Source organism: Ruditapes philippinarum, unplaced genomic scaffold (assembly GCF_026571515.1).
Source record: "Ruditapes philippinarum isolate M1 unplaced genomic scaffold, ASM2657151v2 ctg7950_1_1_1_1, whole genome shotgun sequence".
Classification (NCBI taxonomy): domain Eukaryota; kingdom Metazoa; phylum Mollusca; class Bivalvia; order Venerida; family Veneridae; genus Ruditapes; species Ruditapes philippinarum.
In genome coordinates, this window is record NW_026867187.1 from 12,414 (window position 1) to 32,787 (window position 20,374).

General features: G+C 32.2%; 2 protein-coding genes across 2 annotated transcripts; one reads left to right on the plus strand and one right to left on the minus strand.

Annotated features, from left to right (window-relative positions):
- The first annotated feature begins 6,692 nt into the window (after nucleotides 1-6,692).
- On the plus strand, nucleotides 6,693-11,870 carry LOC132735204 (uncharacterized). The gene is made up of 2 exons (XM_060722143.1): nucleotides 6,693-6,988; nucleotides 9,918-11,870. Exons 1-2 carry the CDS (start codon nucleotides 6,896-6,898, stop codon nucleotides 10,680-10,682), a joined length of 858 nt encoding a protein of 285 aa, XP_060578126.1. The 5' UTR covers nucleotides 6,693-6,895; the 3' UTR covers nucleotides 10,683-11,870.
- Nucleotides 11,871-15,428: 3,558 nt separating this feature from the next.
- LOC132735205 (alpha-(1,3)-fucosyltransferase C-like) lies at nucleotides 15,429-18,374 on the minus strand. The gene has a single exon (XM_060722144.1). It carries the CDS (start codon nucleotides 17,236-17,238, stop codon nucleotides 16,048-16,050), a length of 1,191 nt encoding a protein of 396 aa, XP_060578127.1. The 5' UTR covers nucleotides 17,239-18,374; the 3' UTR covers nucleotides 15,429-16,047.
- Nucleotides 18,375-20,374: the final 2,000 nt, after the last annotated feature.

Here is a 20,374-nt window from a genome sequence, read left to right on the forward strand (position 1 = left end):
TTTGCTGTAGTAATATGTCACATAATTCTCCATCCCAAATTTTATTTTAAAATAAATAAACAAGGTCAAAAATCCTTATTTTATCTTCTGTAAATGCATGTAAATCACATTATAAGTATTTGTTCATAACATTTACTTCCCACTTACAAGAGGCTTTCAGGTCCACGGATACTTTGATCACTGATTTCTTCTATGTTTCTGCCTTGGAGTTCAACTGTACTATTTCTAATGGTTATTTTATACATATACTTAGTACACAATGTTTACAGTATTTGGTACAATCTGTTGGATGAGCTGTAGCTGTAAGTGCTACGCAAGCTCTCAACCCCATGACACTGAATGAACGACCATTATTTCTGTACTACGTTGTCATTATACCCTAAAAAAATCAGAAATTATTATATTTATTCAATTACACTATGTTATATAAGGAAATTGAACCCTAGTATGAAAACTCTATACAGTTACAGTCCTTGTTGTTCAAAAAAAATTAACCAACCCTTATGTAATAAACGTCAAATATAGACTCACACGTCAACTTTAAGAAGAATGTGATTCGATCCATTTAACATTTATCAGAAATCTGTTCAAAAATGAAGAAACTTAGTTTAAACTTATTTATTCAATAAATGCAGAAACTTTAAAATTGTGAAATTAAAATCATCTTCTAAAAGTATCTCAGTTTGAGCTACTGTTTAATTTATACTTTCTAAATTACCCCATAAGCCACCTACTAGTTGGAAATAGTACAAAATCACCTCTAGCATATCGATGGCCAAGACACTTTTAAATAGTAACATTTGTTTTTTGATTGGCAGTCAGTAATTATGTGGACCTAAAACACTGAATAAGACAGATATATTTGCAATCTATCAAAAATAGCCTAATTACTCCCCCAGGTGAACATCGCATGGCCATGACTTACACTTAATACCCCTGTTCCTCCTCTACAACCTAAAATCCTCACAAGAATTGACAAACATAAATTTTATGAAAAAATAAATTATGACTCTAAAAATGAGCCGCGTCACGACAAAACCAACATAATGGGTTTGCGACCAGCATGGATCCAGACTAGCCTGCGCATTTCAACCTGTGACATTTGGTGCAGTCCAGAATTTAATTCACATTGCTCTGTTACATGAGAAAAACTTCAAGAGCTGAGGAGTACAATCATGTATATCATGTTTCAGAACTGTTCCCAGTTGCACTGAGAAAATGTGAAAGCAGCAGGATATTTCAGTTGGTAGAGGGTCCAGCGTCAGACTGCATTTTTCTCACCTTATGACATGTACAGATGATGTAGCACTTCTCCACTAGTAACAATTAACAGATATTGTAAGACATGGGTACCTTTTTGAGTGAATTTCCTAATTTTTAGACATTTAATTATTATGTCAAAATCACCAATGTTTTTTAATGTGTTGTTGTTTCTATCAATGAAATAAAATTATACAAATTATCATGATAAAACTGGGATGAGTTAACACCTGCTTAGTTGATGCAAAGCTTATTTTTCAACAAATAGAATATAAGATAGAAAGTGGCTGGCCGTACGGCTAGACAAAAGATCTTGCCGTATGTGGGTCATCATTCATGTGAAATATGATAAACAAGATCGACAAGGAAAGGCGGCATTCAATGAACTCTCCCACTTTTAGCGGGAAACTCCCACTTTCTGCAGCCATATTTTTAAAGATTTTTCTTAAAATAAGGGGTATTTTGACAAATTAAAGAAATCCCCCAATATTTGATGTCAGAACGTCCTTCTTTGTTTCTTAAAAAATTTAAAATCTCCCTCTTTTTGAAGAAAAATCTCCCACTTGATCATCAAAAAAGTTCACAATTACAGGTCATATATTACTAGCACACTGTTTTGTCTAGCCGTACGGCTAGCCTTGCAATTTCCAAAAATATATCTTAGCTTCACACCCTTTGTACATATAATTAAAATTTGAAATCAAATTATGGTATATAGAATTTAATGAAAAGCATGTTTCTTACTAGTCAAAAGTGAAAAGAACAATGAAAAACATATCATGACACTGTGTACTACGTCAAACAGAATACAGATATTTTCCTCTACGGATATCACCATTTTCGCTGGAATCCTTATCTATGTAATTGGCAGAAATCTGTCTTATTCCAAAACGTGTGTCTCCATCAGCAAAATACTGTATCAAAACAATTGGGTTTTCTTTAACACCAAGTTCACTATATAAATATGTTAACCCTTGAAACACAGAGACTTTCCCATCATGTCTTTGCACACACAAAAGTGTCATTGTTCTGCTCAATGATAGATTGTACCACTGCCTTTTGAAACGGTTCCATATTTGAAACGTTTTGCAAGCTTATCGAAGTTAACAGTCGCCATTTTGTTTACAAAATTTTGAGGAATTACTCGTCTAATTATAATTTGTACACACGTCATCTGTTTCAACCAATGAAAATGCGTATAAAGATTTTCGAGCGATTTGGATTTTGGAAAACTTTCATTGGTCGTTCAAAGTTCACTGTAAAGGTCAATATTATGAATCGACGCGTTTTAAAGCAGCAGTCTGAAGTAACGTGAGTCTATTCAGTGAGCTGCGAAGGGAGCGTATCATTGCATCAACCAGAATACGAAGGTTCTGTGTAACAAGCCTCTCCTCTCTGGTACGATCTATATATATGTCTTTGAAAGGAGTGTTACGGAGTGCTGACTTATCTTTTAGCACTCGGTCTCGTGCTTCACTGTTTTGAAGAGTTGCAACAACTACACCAGGATATTTGGAGCTATCGTTCTTGCAGACACAACTTCAATATTAGATACTTTCAATATGTCATATATCAAAGTCTGGACTTTATTCACAGCATGTTCATTACTAGTCTCTGGTAACTTTCTTAGTATAATTTTATTGGAAATATCTTCAGTAGCTTTGAAAGCTCTAACAGTATCACTGATTGATATGAGCTTAACCTGGATTTCATCCATATCATTATTCACATCAGCACGAACAGCATAAAAACTTTCATCAGCAGGTTAATTCACTCGTTTTATTTCTGCACTTATTCTCTTATCAACTTGCTGACAAATCTTATGAGACAGTTGTTCGGTCTGTCTTTTTTCAAGTTCAATTTCTAGCTTATCGATTCTATCAGACAGATCACGGTTTACCTTTTTGATGTCATTCAAAATATCATCCACTTTCATCCACTGATCATTACTTGAACTGAGCGTTTCCCTTCATTAGCTATAATTTTTCAGGTGTATTCGCATATAAAACTATCCGTGCATTAACCATGACTATGTCTGACACATGATCATCATCTGATTTAGTCTTCTTTGCGGATATCATATTGCTACGCATACCTGAATCTAAACAATCAATATTAGTCTCTAAAAAGTTTCCTTTCGTTCACTTTGAGCACGAACTGTACTGGCTGAGTTGATGGAAGAATATTAGAAACATAGTCTTTTGCTCCTTCCAGATCCAACATCCTTTGTTATCTAATATCAATATAAAAAATATCGGGAAAAGTGTCCAAACTTTGTTCAAATATTAACTGTATCGAAAATATTCTGTATCTGTATCTGTGTAAATACGTAGGAAGACCACTTCTGGTATATGTACTACGGGAAGTGGAGGAGCTCTAGTCGAGTTTCTTGAGGGCTGATTTGAAGCCCCCTATTGTAACTGCATGCACCACTTAATCTTCAAGATGGTTCCAGTCCTCAAGTGTTTTCACAAAGAAGGAGTTTTTAAATTGATTTGATTGTGCGTTTATGGTTTTAAATGATCTAGTGTTATTGGCTACTCTTATATTGTTTTTGGTTTCACAGTCACTGAATCTCTTTGTTTAATTAAGCGTCCTTCCACTTTCTGAGTCAGGTATTTATCAGGGTCCAATGCTGGCACCATACCCCCTGCTATCTTGTAGAGCATTACAAGGCGGTTGTAGGTCCTACGGTCTTGTAGTGAGTCGAGTTTCAAGCTGGTCAGCATATCTGTAACAAATCCTGGTTTTCTGGACTTGTAGTCGTTCATAATGAATCTTGCTCCTAGTCTTTGTATATTTCCAGTTTATCAATATCTTTTTTCAAGAACGGGTCCCAGATAATTGAAGCGTATTCTATTTTCGAACGTACAAAGGCTATAAAGGCTGTTTTTGTACAATCTAGAGGGCAATGTTTCAAATTTCTTCTAAGAAAGCCCAAGGTTTAACTTGCTTTTTTACATATATTTGTAATATGTTTGGTCCATGTCAGATCGATGGAGATAAGTACACCGAGATAAGGATTTGAGTCCACGTGTTTTAAGATAATATTATTGAGTTCATAGAAGTGTGATGTCTTGTTTTTGATGCTCAGTATATAGCATTTACCAGCGTTGAACCTCATTCCCCACTCTGACGCCCAGTTCTTAAGACTTTTTAAGGTCTTTTTGTAAAGTTATGTGATCTTTATGGTTTATAATTTCTCTATAGAGGAGGCAGTCGTCTGCGAAAAGTCTGACTTGTGATTTAACGCTTAATGGCAAGTCATTTATATGGCAAAGGAACATCAGTGGCCCTTGTACGGTACCTTGGGGCACGCCCGATTCAACATGGGTGCTCTTGGAATGTTCTCCCTCGACTACTATATTCATTGTTCTTTCTTTCAAAATGGACGACAGCCATGTCAGCAGTTCTCCTTTTATTCCATAGTTCTCTATTTTCCAAAGCAGACGATCGTGGGGGACGGTATCAAATGCCTTGGAGAAGTCCAGAATGGCGACGTATACTTGCTGTTTTCTTTTGAAAGATGAAAGTAGGTCATGCATAGTTACTAGTAGTTATGTTTCTTTTGAAAAACCGGAGCGAAAACAGTGGTTAAGTGACGTTCATATACGATGTTTTTCCAGGTGTTTAAGTAAGTGGCTGCATCTGATGTGTTCTAAGATCTTACTTGGAACTGATGTAAGACTCACCGGTCTATAGTTTTCAGCTGAGTGTCTGTCGCCTTTCTTGAAAACTGGGGTTACGTTTGCATACCTCCAATCCCTGAGGAGTTCACCCGTGTCAATAGAGAGATGGAAAATGCAACTAAGGCCATTCGCTAGTTCATTTGCACAGTTTTTGAGAATAATATTTGGTAGGATGTCTGGGCCCTTTGCTTTATTAATGTTAATGTCTTTAAGTTGTTTCAACACACCATCTGGTTTAATGGTAAGTTTACTTATAGTAGGGTATTTGTTTTTGTCTTTCATCTCAGGTAGATAATTACTGGTGTCTTTGGTGAATACTGATTTAAATTGATCTAGTAATATTTCTGCTTTGCTTTTAGAGTCTGAGAAGAGATTTCCTCATAGACATATTGTCTATCCGAATAATCGTTCCCATTGACGGTAATAAGTTACCTTTACACCGTCTGCGCTTAATGTTCAAAATTTTACTTTTTTCCTCAAGAAATTCAATCTTGACAGCTCACAAACACTCTCGGAAAAAGTTTTTTTTACTATATGCAATCATATAATAACCACCACAATGTCTGCAAACTTACAAACTAGACTAATTCTTCTGCCACGTGTTCGAAATATGTCTATAAGGCTTCACACCACTATGTGCATTCATGTACATTGTATATATGATCGTAAAGTCCACGCTAGTTATATGATAATTATTTTTTTTTTAAAAAAACATACTACACATTTTTAGACATCGGAAATAACAACAAAGATTGGACAGCCCGACAATACTTTCACCCACTTTTTTGTGTAATCTTCCCGTCAGTTCTGGAGCGCATGTAATTATATCTTCTACACTTACCTTTCTCTTTGTCCAATTATACATATCTTTGTTATTACAATATTTCCTTCAAGTTAAACAAATATTTAAAAAACCTTTTTTACAAACAAGGACAAAAGTAGGACAAATTTTCTTTTTTCAACGTCCACAGTACCAAAACTATTGATTGTGACATTTTTAATCTTCCGAATAATAGAAATCATTGTAAAAGTTGAATTCAAATTATGATTCAACGAAAATCAAATTATGTTGGTGGTAGTATCTCGCAAATACAAATCTTGAAGCATTGATACACTTATTTAAATTATGACAAATGATTGTTTTTTTTTCAATATCAAAACTATCTTGCATGCTTTCAAATCATCATTAATTTCACATAATTCTAATAAAGCAAAGCTAAAACAGTATGGCTAAACTGTTTATTTTCATCATATCTAAAGGTTTCATTGTCTAGGTACCAAAATCTATATACATCCGTGCATAGACAAGTTTTACAGATCAGTATAAAACATTTTTGTTTTCAAAGAAAAATAATATTGAAAAAGCAATGTTTTATTTAAATTAGCATTAAATAAAAATTTAGAATGGGAAAAATAGCATAAACGAAATTCACTGTTACTTTTACTACTGCTTAAATCTGTTTTGCATGGCATTGTATACAGATGCTTAATAAATTGTTGCACTGATTAAACATTAAGATTCTGTATACCACTGTTTACAAGCAAATCAACTTCAATTGTTCTGTAAAAATGTGTATTGTTACCCAAATATAATATATATATGTTCACAATAAAGTATTTTGTTTATTTTTGTGATAAGGTATTGTTCATGATACCATCGAAATTGACCAGAACTAACCAAAAGTTTAAATGTGTATAGAAGTTTTACCATATGCAGTGATAAGTTGTACTTTTTAAACACTGTTGTATGAATCAATTCCGACATCTTGAAAGCTGGTTTTCAATAATAAATAACACAAATTCGAAAAGACGGCTATACTAACTATAAATCGTTAGGCCATCATAACTGGCAAATAAAAACCTGTTACTTTAATTTGACCAAAATATTTTAAAATTTGTTCGACTCGAAATGATAACACATAATTCGGAAATTTCAGGTATAAAAAATGGTTAACATTTACGGGAAATCGACTTTGTTATTACTTTCGCAAGTTTGTATTATTATATTCCTTGCATTAACAACTCGTTATCATCGAACGGTAAGAATGTTTTAAATTTTCTTTTATGTGCTATTGTTATTTTAGAGTAAAACTTTTGCTTTAAATTCATGCATGTTGTTTTGTTTTAGATATAAGTTATTTTAATAAATGTATATGCAAAGTTAAAACTTTACACTTAGAAGGTCACTCATACTCCAAACATGTTTTTCTTTCTTATTTTAAAAGAAAACAACAAAAAACATTAAACTATATGATGTTTTGTTATAGTTCTAAATAAGATGCTTATATGACATAAGCTAAAAAAGCATTTGCTTCCTTTGCTTCTGTTGCTTATTGGCAATTAAAATAGTAACAATAATCTTTAATTGAAGACAATATATTACTTTGGAAACAATATTCCTGTGTAGCATAACTTTTTTTGCAAATAAACTATACTTTTTTAATGTAAAATAAAAGTATAATATACGTACGGAAATCAGTATTGTAACTGTGTTCAACATAAAAGCAATGACCTTTAATTAAATCATAAACATAACTTTGTGACATATATAGCAAATCACCCTAAGGTTTGTGGAGAATAAGGTTCAATTTCTACATGATAAACACGACGAGCTTGTCAGAAACCAAGTTTTAACATACGGAATTTAATAATCGGTATCCTCAAAAAAGATCGGCTTTCTTTGTTTATCATTAAGGATGGGATCTCTCTCAATGTCAGAAAAACATTTACCTGAATGGCATTCATAATGCGGACATGTTTTGATGACCATTTGCAAGCAATATTGGCGTGGACACATCGATATTCACCTGCCTTTTAATAAGGAAACACAAGGAAACAGTTTAAAGAATGATCATCTTCTCTATTGTCATGGCAATTGGATATGTTACGCAATTTCTCATTAACGTGGTATTGTGTTCCATTATATTGAAATAAACAACTTGAAATAAATTAAGCACTCCAGCCCCGGTTGTATAGCAAAAATTGTTAAAGTGTGTACCCTTACCAAGACAGCTTTAATTCAAATATAACAAAAATATATATTTTAATGTATTATAAACTGGACGTTTGTTTTCAACGTAAATTAAACGTTTCATTTAGTCTGGAGCTACCGCTTCCGTCTGCACGACTTCTGTAACAGTTTATTTGTATAACTGTTCATAAACATGTCTTTGTTAATAAAATGCCATTACATTTTGATATCGCTCTCCTCGTACATGTACACGGATCACTTCTTCCATCCTAAATCTCAATTCACCCGTTTGACGTCAAATTTGCTTCATGGCTATCTAACACCACTCTCGATGAAGAGCTGCTTCTAATTGTTTCAGATTCAGAGGAGGTGTGGCCATTTGTTGTATTTGACGTTTAAGAACGTCCAAAACATGCTCCAGGGTCCTCATTCATGAAAACAGTTGTCGAAATGAGGCACAAAGACTGGATCAAGGACCCTATCAATGTACTGTCGTGGTATGTGAGCCTCCTCTGTTTTGTCACCAAGTCCATTTCGACATGATAGGATATGCAATTCCTCACCATCACAGAGCCTCCACTACACGGAATGCTCGGTTTGATATTCTTTGGGGTATATGCAGTGTACCTGTGTCGCAAGACAATTTGTTCCATCTGTTGATGTAGCAAAAACCCGCTCCCGTTAGAACAGTGGACGAGATACCATGATTCTAACCTCTTTCCGCTACCTACCAATACAAACTAGTTTGTCGGTTCTAAGGTAACAACCATGGACGCTTTTTCACTCTTCGAGAGCTCGATCTAGCCGATTTTGAATTGTTAGTCAAATTCGATTATGTGGCAGCCATAAAGGCTTAAGGCGATTACTCGTAGAAAAGGGTTTCCGTCGCCTGACCAACCGTACTTATTAGAGGACCTTTGCAAGTCCTTGCAATAATTCGTTGCAATATGCTTTTTGATATTTCTGCTTATCACAGAATAATTGCGGTCAATCTAACGGCCTATAACCAAAAAAAAAAAAAAAAAAACCTGTCGAATGCATGCCAATTATCTGCCACCTTTCACGTTCTGATAAGCTTCGACTAGGGACTCTTTAATGATCCTTATTTTCTCTATTTAACCATTCTTACGTTTTCCAATAGTAAACAAATAAATTTAACTGTTTAAATACAATTACGGTTGAGATGTCGGTGTATAAATATTGATAACACGCACAAGTAAAGTGATGTTATCATAAAACTATTCTCAAAAGCACGGGTATTTTTAAATTGGTACCTACGTCTTTGTGTAACGGTGTTGCCTATGTGTACCTAAGCTAAAATACGGAATACCATTCCAAACTACAGCTAAACATAATTGTAAAAATACTTAAACTTTTTATGTCAGAAAGTTAATGGAAGTGCTTTCACACATTTCTAGGTGTGTGTATATGTATGTATTCAAAGATTTGCACATTTAATTATTCAGTTAAAATAGATAAGATGTGGCTATAAAATATATGTAGCATCATTGTGGAAAAAAATTTCATCTGAAGTAAGAGAATTCATCGTCAACGACTATTATTGGAACAAATTCTGTTGATATTTTAATGAGTTTTTAAGTATTTTCTATCTACAAGTACACGTAGAATTAAATTCATTTTAAGAGCTTTAGAGGTTTTGCATTGTGCAATTAATTTATTTTGGCAATTTACACGTTTACGAGCTTTGACGTCTTATCAATGAAGGAAAATATATTTGCCAAGCGGTTACTACCAGAAGTAAAATTTAAATGGTACGAATTGATTGTACATTTAAATATACTTTTTACATTTTTCCTTCTGACTTTGTCTTGGAAGTAAAGGTTCATTTCGTCTCGGCACTGAATATTAAGTAATTTCTCAATATAACATTTTTTAGTCTCAATAATATAAACGTAATATGCAACAGTTAGCGCTTTCATTCAACACCTTAACATGAATTATATTAAATGAATCATACATCATCTCTTTAACTATAGGCTTTTCAAAGAGCAGAGGAAAGAGTTCCAACTACTATAATACAGTTTGGATTGGGTGGAACAGCTACAACACTTCAATTTCAAATACTATGTGTTCTTATGGCTTTATTACATCAAGACGAAATTAATGATGTTGGATGCTACTACGCTAGACAACCTGCACACAAATATTGCGTGATAAAAACTCATTTTATAAAAGACACATTTTTTCAGATACTTCCATTAGATGTGTGGATATTCATGACATCTAGCAATCTACTTTCTGATGAAAAGAAAACAGAACTGGAGTCTCATAAAGTAAGAATTAGAAATATGAGAATAAGGATACCATGGATCGTTGACATAGAAACTACATCTAAACGTGGTCATACGATTGTCTTTGATTATCAACCATTTTTTAGACTTTCAGATACACAAATGCAACATGCAGTGGAATATTTACGGTATTGGGATATCATAAGATTGTGTTGTGGAAGGCAAATGTCTGCTGATTGGAGGAGACGTTTGTCGCCAAAGATATCATATATACCCCACCACGATCCGCATAGCTATTCATATCCCGCTTGCGAAATGTACAACATAACCGAGGTGGAAATCTTATTAATGAAAACGTTTGTTTATCAAAAGTTTGCTAATATTTCTTCACTGCATGACATAATTGGGAAGCCATCAAATGTTGATGGCGAACTCGACGGTACATACTGTGAACGTTGTAATAGAAATACTACTGAAAAAGATTTGGAATTCAATGAAAATTGTGCATAAAGTTTTAATGGTTGATCAGATTCTTGAACGCTATTTCAACACGACATTTTTTTGTATGATACGTGTGATAAAAGACCATTTTATCATTTCATTGACATGATTCTCAAAAACTACTGGTCTTTTAAGTCATTCAAGTTACTTGCATTTTTTATAAATAGATTAATTACATTTTTAATATCATGCATATATTTAAGACTTTTTTTATAAACAGAATACAGAACCTTCATGAAAACATCTTTTATCTATTAAATGCATGCTAATCATATAGATAATCGTCATCATCCTTGTCATTTTCATCGGTATCGGCTTCATTATAATCATAAACAAGCATCACCATATTTATTATCACCACCGTGCTCGCCGTTTTCATCGTTGTGGTTTATATATTTACGATCGGCATTATCATCATCATTTATAACATTTATATCATGAATTTTCTTGTTTTGAAAATTAATGACATTCCATTTAATCCGTTAGGTTTTATAAGTACGAACGGGACAAATATGATAATATGAAACTATATACATTCTTCACAGAACAGCTTATAAATGTCGTGTTTCGCTTATCGCTACTGCATCCCTCAGGGCACTTATTGTTGATTATACCTAAGGATGTACTACCGATGTCTTGAATATTATTTTGACCAACTTTAATCTTTTTGAATTTAAAAAGTAAAACTTCTATCAATTTTTTAGTAAAAAATCATGTCGATAATTTAAATTATCAAGTCAACCTTCTATTTAAAAAATGTATAAAGCAAAGAAATCTGTTTATAAAATATATGTCCTCATAATGGCGATAAGTTCTGATATTCCGTTTTTTTTATTTTCATTATTTCTCTAAAGACCAAACAGAGTACATCACGAATGTTGCTGCACTTAAATGACCTTCGCCTCATTTGAATTCAATTCAATTTCGAATAAGTTTATTAGGGCTGGGAACGAATAAGAAATTTGATGTTCGAATATTCGTTGTCTATATTCGAATATATTCGGATATTCGTTTTGACAAAATTTGTTCCAACATTTCCCTTTATGTATTCGTTTTCGAAATTGATTGCGTCGAATACTATACAACTTTACTATGCTTGGAATAATCGACGAGTATAAAAACCTTTATTGCTATGTCATAGATTTTATTTTATACATATTGTAAATAGACATTTTGAAATAAATTAATAGTTTGATTGTCTTTTGTTCAGTTAATCCGACTGCTTATCATTTGTCTTATTAACGGGAAATTACTCACGTGACTTGACTGACAGTGATATGAATCATCTTAGTCCCAATAACACACAAGTTTAAAAAAAGAGGCATGCGAGAGATCTTTTTACAGCTGTTGAAGATTTTTTTAATTGTTCAAGTGACAGGAAAGTAGGATTTTCTGATTAGTCGAATGGCATTCGCGAACATAAGCAACATATTATATATCGGCTATTTCCGTCAGTCTCTCAGATTAGGAATAATCGGCGAAGTGTTCAGCAAAATTTCCATACACGGTTCATAAGGTCATAAAATAGTGCTTGGCTATTTTGTTACGAATTTACACTGTTTTAACATAAATCTGTTCGCTGAAAATGACTATCATTTAGAACTATATGCTTGTACAGATTAATTCCAGTGAAAGCATGATTATAGAAACCATTAAAATAAAATTATGCATCACAATTATATACAAGCAACATTCTAAAAGCAAATTTAACACTTAAACTACAACAACTCAACACAACAACAACCACTCTTCAACTATAATAAACTCAAAGAACCCCAACAAAAAGCACATGCAGCTAGCGTTATTAATGTGCAAAAGTGGACTAGCGCGCGACCCACTCGCGGAAATCAGTCTGCACGGTTCATTGCATGATCTGAATGCTGCGCGTGCTTAAATGCCTTCACAAATTTCAAATTGGCGCGCAAGTAGTTCAGATATACAGACTGTTGTGCAATACAAACATAAATACAAAAATACATAAATATGCACAAATAGCATAACATTTGTTCAACATTGCACCTTACATAATCGCAATATATATAGATCTACAGATACTAAAGTAATAATGATTAATTGTTAAAAAAGGATTGGGCCCGAAGCTTATCAATGCTTTGGGGTTGTTTTTTTTTCAGTATTCTAGCCGAGTTGTTAAGGTCGTTGACTTCAAACCACTTGCCCCTCACCGCTGTGGGTTCGAATCCCGACAGGGACTTTGGATTCTTTCATGTGAAGAAGCTATCCAGCTAGCTTACGGAATGTCTTTCGTCGCTAAAGAAGTCATTTCAATTTTGCATAAAACAGTGCAACTTAGTGAAGCATAAACTTGCAAAACATTTATATATTGGTACTTTTAATGGTATACAAGATTGATACAGTTACTTTTGATTAAGTATTCTTTAAACTTGTCAACAGCAGAAAATTAAACTGAGAAAATCCCCTTTATAATGCTCAACATTAATTTTCAACCTGTATTATTATAGACAAAGCAGTAAGGATTTTCAGTCATAAAATCTAATATTTATTCTAAAAAGTGTACTTTAAGTTTGCGACCTCTTGTTGCGCAATGCTGGCCTGATATACTATCCTAAAAACAATACTCCTTTCCAAATTTTGCAGTATTGTAGCTATTATAAATGTTTACTCTCACTTATTTTTGAATTTGCTGTTCACAAAACAATAAACAATTTACTACAGTCGGTCTTAATTTTTCGTTTCAGTAAATTCGTATTTTGATGTGAAGCATGCGCATAACAATGTTTCTAGACTGGTTCCAATGAATTAAGGCTTTAATTGAGATTCATTAAACTCAATTTGATATGCAAAAATGGATGCCGCCAGCAATCAACCTCAGCACTGCGGAGAGGTCTGCTATTGAAACTTAACTTGTATAAAAAAGAAATATTTATTCATAATTTTTGATAAAATTTAAAATATTCTTAAGGTAAATCAGTTAAAACGCAGTAAATATCAGACGGAGTCTAATTTTTACAGAATAAATATATTGTGACAGAATTAAAACACTTCCAATGATTTCATAACTCGTCGATAAATGCAGCCGATTAATTCTTCTTCACCAAATTTAAGACAATTATTGATTAATCGGGAAAATTATAGCACAAAAAAATAAAAAGATAATTAAAATCGGAAAATTTACATTATATAGAGGATATCTGTTTTTTTAGTGTAAGATGAAATTTTATTTCATTGAGTGGGTTTAAAAAAAGTAGCCACGAGTGAGAATACTGTTTTTAAAGTTCACGAGATGACACACGATTACATCTTAGACAACAAACAAACATATTTTCTTTTTATTTTTTATTCTAAACTTAAAAACGACTTAAAACGAAATTTCCTTAATATTGACGTTAATATAAAAATCTGTTTTCCCCTTTGAGAGCCTCATTTGGTCGAATTCTCATTTCATACAAGAAAGTCTTGGGTCGAAAATAAGTCCGCCAATCAACGTTAAATGGCGGTGATATTATTCATTTTATTAAAAAAATATGAATAATCGCTTGTTTTAATAAAAAGAATCTAGAAGGATAAAAAGTCAAACCATCCATCCATATTTCTGTTACTTACTGCGAATTAATATTAGACCTGACTCTGTAAAATTTAAGCGGCCGCCATTTTTAAAAGTTGTGTATTTCACTGGAGGAAAATAATTGTGTTTGACTCAGAGGGATTTCATTTAGATTTGTTTGGCATACACCTTTTTAAAAGAGAGAAAACTTATTTGAAGATTGTAACAGACAATAAATAAGTGTTGACAGATGTGTAAGCATGCAAAAAGCGGCTTATAAATTTGAGAACTTGGAAGGCTGTCTAATGTACGCTGGGTTGTTTATTTATTCTTCGGGCTGGTGGCTGTCATTGCTTTTCAAGTTTTTATAAAGCATAAGGCAGTTATTGCTCGTAGGATACTTAAGTATGCCCAAATGTCATCAGAGTTGTTTTGCATGTGGAAGGGATGTATTTTTCAGACTGTAAAAAATGAAACAAAAGAAATAAGAGACGATTTTTGGTGATGGTCATTTGAATGAATAGAAGTAAGTTTTCTTCATTTTATTACTTTTGACATTTATGTTATTTATCAATTTCAGCTTTTCTTTTCTCTAAAAAGCCTGAAATTGTCGGAATCGTCAGCAAAAATACAATTGAGGTACCACATGGGGAAAATCTTAAAAAGTAGTTTTGTTATGGAAAAGTGTAAAATTATTTTGATGATTTTCACTGTGAAATTATCAAATTTACTTTTCACGGACAAATCTGTAATCCATTGACGAGCATAAAATAAAACTGTTCAACAGGTAAATTGCAAACTGTGAAACGGGTGCGCTTTTGATCAACTAGACCCTGAAGTTTTCTCAGTTGATGGGCGATAATCGTTGACATGCGTCACACAAACATATGAATACCTGGTCAAGTAAAGTGTCAATGGTTAACTTTATGATTGTAATTGATATTTGAAAGTAATGACAAAAAAATAAAACATTTCTCTTTTTTTCGAATATTCGTATTTGTTTTTCAATGTTCGAATATTCGGTAGTATTTCGAATATTCGAATATAATTCACGGCCCTTAAAACCTTATTAAGTTTCAATAACAATTTTTGTTTTCTTATAGACACTGTAACATGTTTAATTTTATCGTTTTGGGCTTTTGTTAGTGATTCTGATTCGCTGTAGTTTTACAAAGTGTGTACAAAATTTAAAAAAAACCGCTGAACTAATGAGTAAACGTTTTATTGCACTAATAGCTTCTTAAAAACGCAACTGTATTTCAGAACATTATGCTTTGTAAAATAACAACAACTATGAATAATTTCAACGGTATTGTTGTGCTTTCATCTATCAATCAATCGTGTCAATATGTGAAAACCCGTGAGAAATAAGGTTGATTTTCGCAGTTTACTTTTTTCAGCTTGAATCGATTGAAGTCTTTATATGTAGTTTCTTATAAACAAGTTTATTGTATAAACAAGTATTATTACAACAAATAATTTTATATAAGGTACATAATCGGGACCTAGCAAAAGTGTTCCATAAAACCGAGTGTACACTTTATCTGACTTTGCTTTAAGTGATGACTTCTGCATTCAGTTCCAACATGACATATATTTGAATAATAAGTATTAAATAATTATGTTTTAAATAGAAATCTACTTAAGGAGTCATCTCGACACTTTTCACCAACGTCTTTATTTTCTTTACAACCAACTTCGGAATAGAGTCTTATTCTTCAAACCTGAATGTCATCGGGAATAGACTTCTCTTAAAATATTTGTTATGTCCCAATTGATCTTCAAGTGGTTATATTTTGTGATACAATGCATTATATAAGAGAGTTTATGTACGGTGCATAATGAAATGCATTACAAATCTTTTGCCCGTCTGCATTGTCCTTGATTGAGAAATTGTCCAACATTTTCGTATATCTTTTTAAAACTATTTATGTTATTTAATCTACGGCATAATTCACAATTCCTGTTAACTGGCCATCTCAAACTAATAAAACGATCTTTTTGTCTAAGATAATTCTCATATATCTTTCTATCATTGGACACTTTGAAAAGGAATTGTACAAGACTTGACACGTTTTTAAAGTCAGCTGTATTAATGAACGTTTCTTTTGGTATCAAATTGCTGTAGTCCGCACCTCCTCGTACAATAATTATCCAACTGTGATTATAATTTTGAAAGAATTTTTCTGAAATATAATCAATACAAAAAGAGTTTTCAAATGCTAGAAAGTATTTATATCTTGGAATCATTAATTCAAGATCCTTTCGGCTTATCATTAGGCCATCAGAACTACAACCACCATATATATCGATATCAAAACCATGTCTTATCATTTTGTTTACGTATAATCTTCTTTCACTAGAAACATGACAATGACTGACAATCCAAAGAGCATTTTTGTCTTTGGATTCGTAGATTACGTCATAATTTCGATGATTTTCAGATGTTTGGAGCAATAAACAACCGTAGGGATTTGGTATGTCAGAATCTAGTCTATATAACATAGACCAATTAAATGTATTTCTCCATGACGATAACATGTAGTCCCTATTGTAATAATGTTCTGGTGGTTCATTTGATGTGAAAATCCAAATTTGATAAGGATTTCTTTGTTGATCTGTAAATGGTGGTTTTTCTCCCAATCTTTTATTTCGTATACCAATATGAAATATAAGCGCATCTGCAGAATGGGCGTATTTGACATTCTTTGTAAACATACAATTTTTAAAATCGCAATTTTTATAATAAAGATCCGTCTTTAGATAATTATGCATATACTCTGGCAGATTATAAAACATGATAACCTTTTTAGTCTGTGTTTCGTGTTGATCTCTACTTGACAATTTAAACACATCTTTCTCAAAATATAGACGATCTAATTGTTGCACAATCTTGTCCTTTTTTATCAATTCAGATTGACTAAGATTTAAGTCCACTGGTTTATTCCGTAGATTCTTTTCTAAAACAAATCTTGTTAAAAGAAAAATACCAAAACTTATACACATGAAAAAAGAAACACAATTTCGATAATGCCACCTCATTTTCTTACTATCAAATATTCCATTTATACGTTTATAATGAAAAAAATCGTTAAATAGATAGTTGAAGATCTTTTATCTATAGTATTGTCCTGTCTTTAGAAATGTAAGTATGTATCAAATCACCAAATATTGATTATATGTGTTCTGATAATACATGTAGTTTTTCTTATAACATTATAAATGTTGATTCGTTCGGTTCGACAATGTTTGCGGTGTTGTAGTTTACAGTTTAATTTTTGTTATATAGTATAATTATAGTATAATCTTTAAAACCAATTTTATTCGTGTTTGCTCAGTTTTGATAATGGCTTTCCTACAATTTCCATTACATTCATACATGTCTTTAAAGATATTTGATCTCTAATGAGGTGAACGGAATAATAAAATCTTCTTTAATACATTGCTTTTTGTTTAACCAGAAACACATTGCCACATAACCAGGTATTCGCATCAGGTTCTGACAAACCGTCCCAAATAAAAGTATACGGTACAAACTGAAAATCATGTACTACTTTAAACACTTTATTCAACGTTCTTAACTATGTAAGGACAAATATTCAAGTTGACATTGCATGTTTTGTTTTTGGTTGTTTTTTTTTATATAATTGTATAATTTCAACACAAGGTACTTTTAATTATATAGGCCAGGTAAGAAATATAAAGAAATACTTTACTGAACTGTTTGTTTAAGGATAGGGTCCTCATTGCCACTGCTCAATATTTGTAACAATAAAACGAAAAGTCATTTATGTTGGTGTATTTATATCTCCTCCTAAATATATTGCAGCATTGTTACAATTACTTGCAGCTTGACCAATAATTGCCTTCATTATTTCAATTCCATATGTATTTTGATTTGCTAACTTCCTTGAATATTCTGTTTGTTTTGTATATAAAAATGAATAAACAGCATTTAATGTGTTGTTCATATTCCTTTAAAAAAGAAAACAAGACTTACCGGCATGTCAACAAAGATACGTTTAATCAAATCACTATCAAATAGTCATCGCTAGGAAAATTCACCCTATGTATCTCTTTGGCTTTTGTCTGCAAAGCTATAATAAATAAACACGGATATGAAACTTTTGATTCATGTACAATATTCAAATAGAAAATCAAAAACTGACATAATCAAGTAGAACTACTCCTAAAGAGTGCTGGAGAAATGTAAAGAATCAATATACAATGTACATAAAAATAAACCTGACGAACACGTAAATGAAAAGGACATACATTGGTTGTCCAGTTTATCTGTAACAACAATGTTTATGAAATGAAATAGATACGAATTTGATATTTTGATATTTAAAAGATTCATATAATTAAAACATTTTCAAAATTTACATAGAAAAATATAAACAAACAACAAAATGATGACATAATACTATGTGAATCGCGGAGCAGGCAAACGTAAACGACGTTAACCCTGCATTTAGCGCCTTTGTCGTATACTCTTCTTGGTATTCAACGCAAAAGCATTGTCGGTCTACCTATATATTGTCAATTACAGAATAAATCATATGGTTGTTAGTCTCTGTTCAATGTTTGGGTAGCACACATTAATTTCTTGCCAGATTCGAACTTTAGGCTTTGTTGCATCTGCTTTATTTGCGGGAAATATGCGACGAAAACCGATCTTAATATTTTTCTTATTGTTCCCTTTCTGTATTGTAGAACTCTTGTTCCGTTCATTTATAAACTTATACTCAGGATATACTTCTTAACTCTTCTTTTAGATATTAACTGACACAGGCACTTCATAATCCCATTCTTATCAAAACCAAATTCGTTTTTACAATAAATATTCATTACGAATGGAAAACATAAGCCTGAAAGAATGTTAAATCTGTCTTTTATGGTAATGTTTGCATATTTTGTACCGTAAAACTAGTGAAACGTTATGATAACCTTTATAAATGTGTCTACAAATGAAACAGCTTCAATTTTATTCTGTTAGAAATTGTTACCATATTGTTATTTTCATCAGCCAAATAATGTGTTTTGTTGTTTTTCAATGCTCAAAACTATATAGATGCGGCAAAAAAGTCTTCTCAGTTGGCAGTTTTATACTGAAGTTTTGTATTAGACTAATTGGTACATTTGATCATGTCAATCACATATCGATGGTATGGTCAGTAGACAGAACACGATTTTCAATTGTGTCCAATAGCATGTATAGACCAAAACAACATGAAAGAAAATATCTCTTTATTTGTATAAAAATTTAAAACACAACATGCCTGGGTGGTATCTTAGCTCGCTCGTTTGGTTCGCTATATACGTTCTCTTTTAGCATCTGCATAATTTTGTTCCATATGTTCCTGTTCAAAATAAATTCTAACATACTGTGGTTGTTAAGCGAAAAAAAAAACAATTGATATATCAGTATAACTCAAATTTAAACCCTCACATTGAGGCATATACAGTTTTGCCGAACATCGTCTTGCCTACGTATTAATTTATGTTAAGATTAGCAAAGTCAACTAAATCATTTTTGTTGCATTTTGCCTTTATTGCATATTACTCGATTCAAATACATATATTCAAAAGTTACACGGAAATGATAATTCTATAAGCTGTAATACTATGTTTGCGAAGCGTATGCGTTACTGTTAAATACTGACGTCCATTTCTCATGCCTTAATCAAATCATTAGTTATTCTTAGAGAAGATTTTCTTTGACATAACACAACGACGTAAGATAAAACAACATTTTTAGTGTCGTTAGAGCTCTTTGGCAACATTAAGTAAGTTATATAGGATATTTGCTCAAAACCAACAAATATCATCTATAAACAAGTACGCACATTTGTAGCATAAAATGTCTTTGACGTATACTTTAATAACATCGTCCACGAACTTAACAGATGACCCTCGAGTTGCACATTATTTCTATATTTATTTTCGTAAAGATTTCGAAAATTACCGATGTTATACAAAACATTGACATTTGTACAACACACGCATAATTAAAGGGCAAGTAGTATTGTACAATACTCATTGATCATTTATAAGCATAATTTTGTGATTCGCGAATAAAAGATTGCCCGCCTAGTTATTAAAAATGAATTATAGCCAACTATTGTGTTTATAAGGTTTATTGTGTTTATACATAATTTTTATTATTCTGTCATGT

What these genes read in the sequence shown, in the direction of transcription:
- LOC132735204 (XM_060722143.1), top strand. Translation starts at nt 6,896, where the DNA reads ATGGTTAACATTTACGGGAAATCGACTTTGTTATTACTTTCGCAAGTT. An exon ending in CAACTCGTTATCATCGAACG is followed by an intron (nt 6,989 to 9,917) that starts GTAAGAATGTTT and finishes CTTTAACTATAG; the next exon opens with GCTTTTCAAAGAGCAGAGGA.
- LOC132735205 (XM_060722144.1), bottom strand. Translation starts at nt 17,238, where the DNA reads ATGAGGTGGCATTATCGAAATTGTGTTTCTTTTTTCATGTGTATAAGT.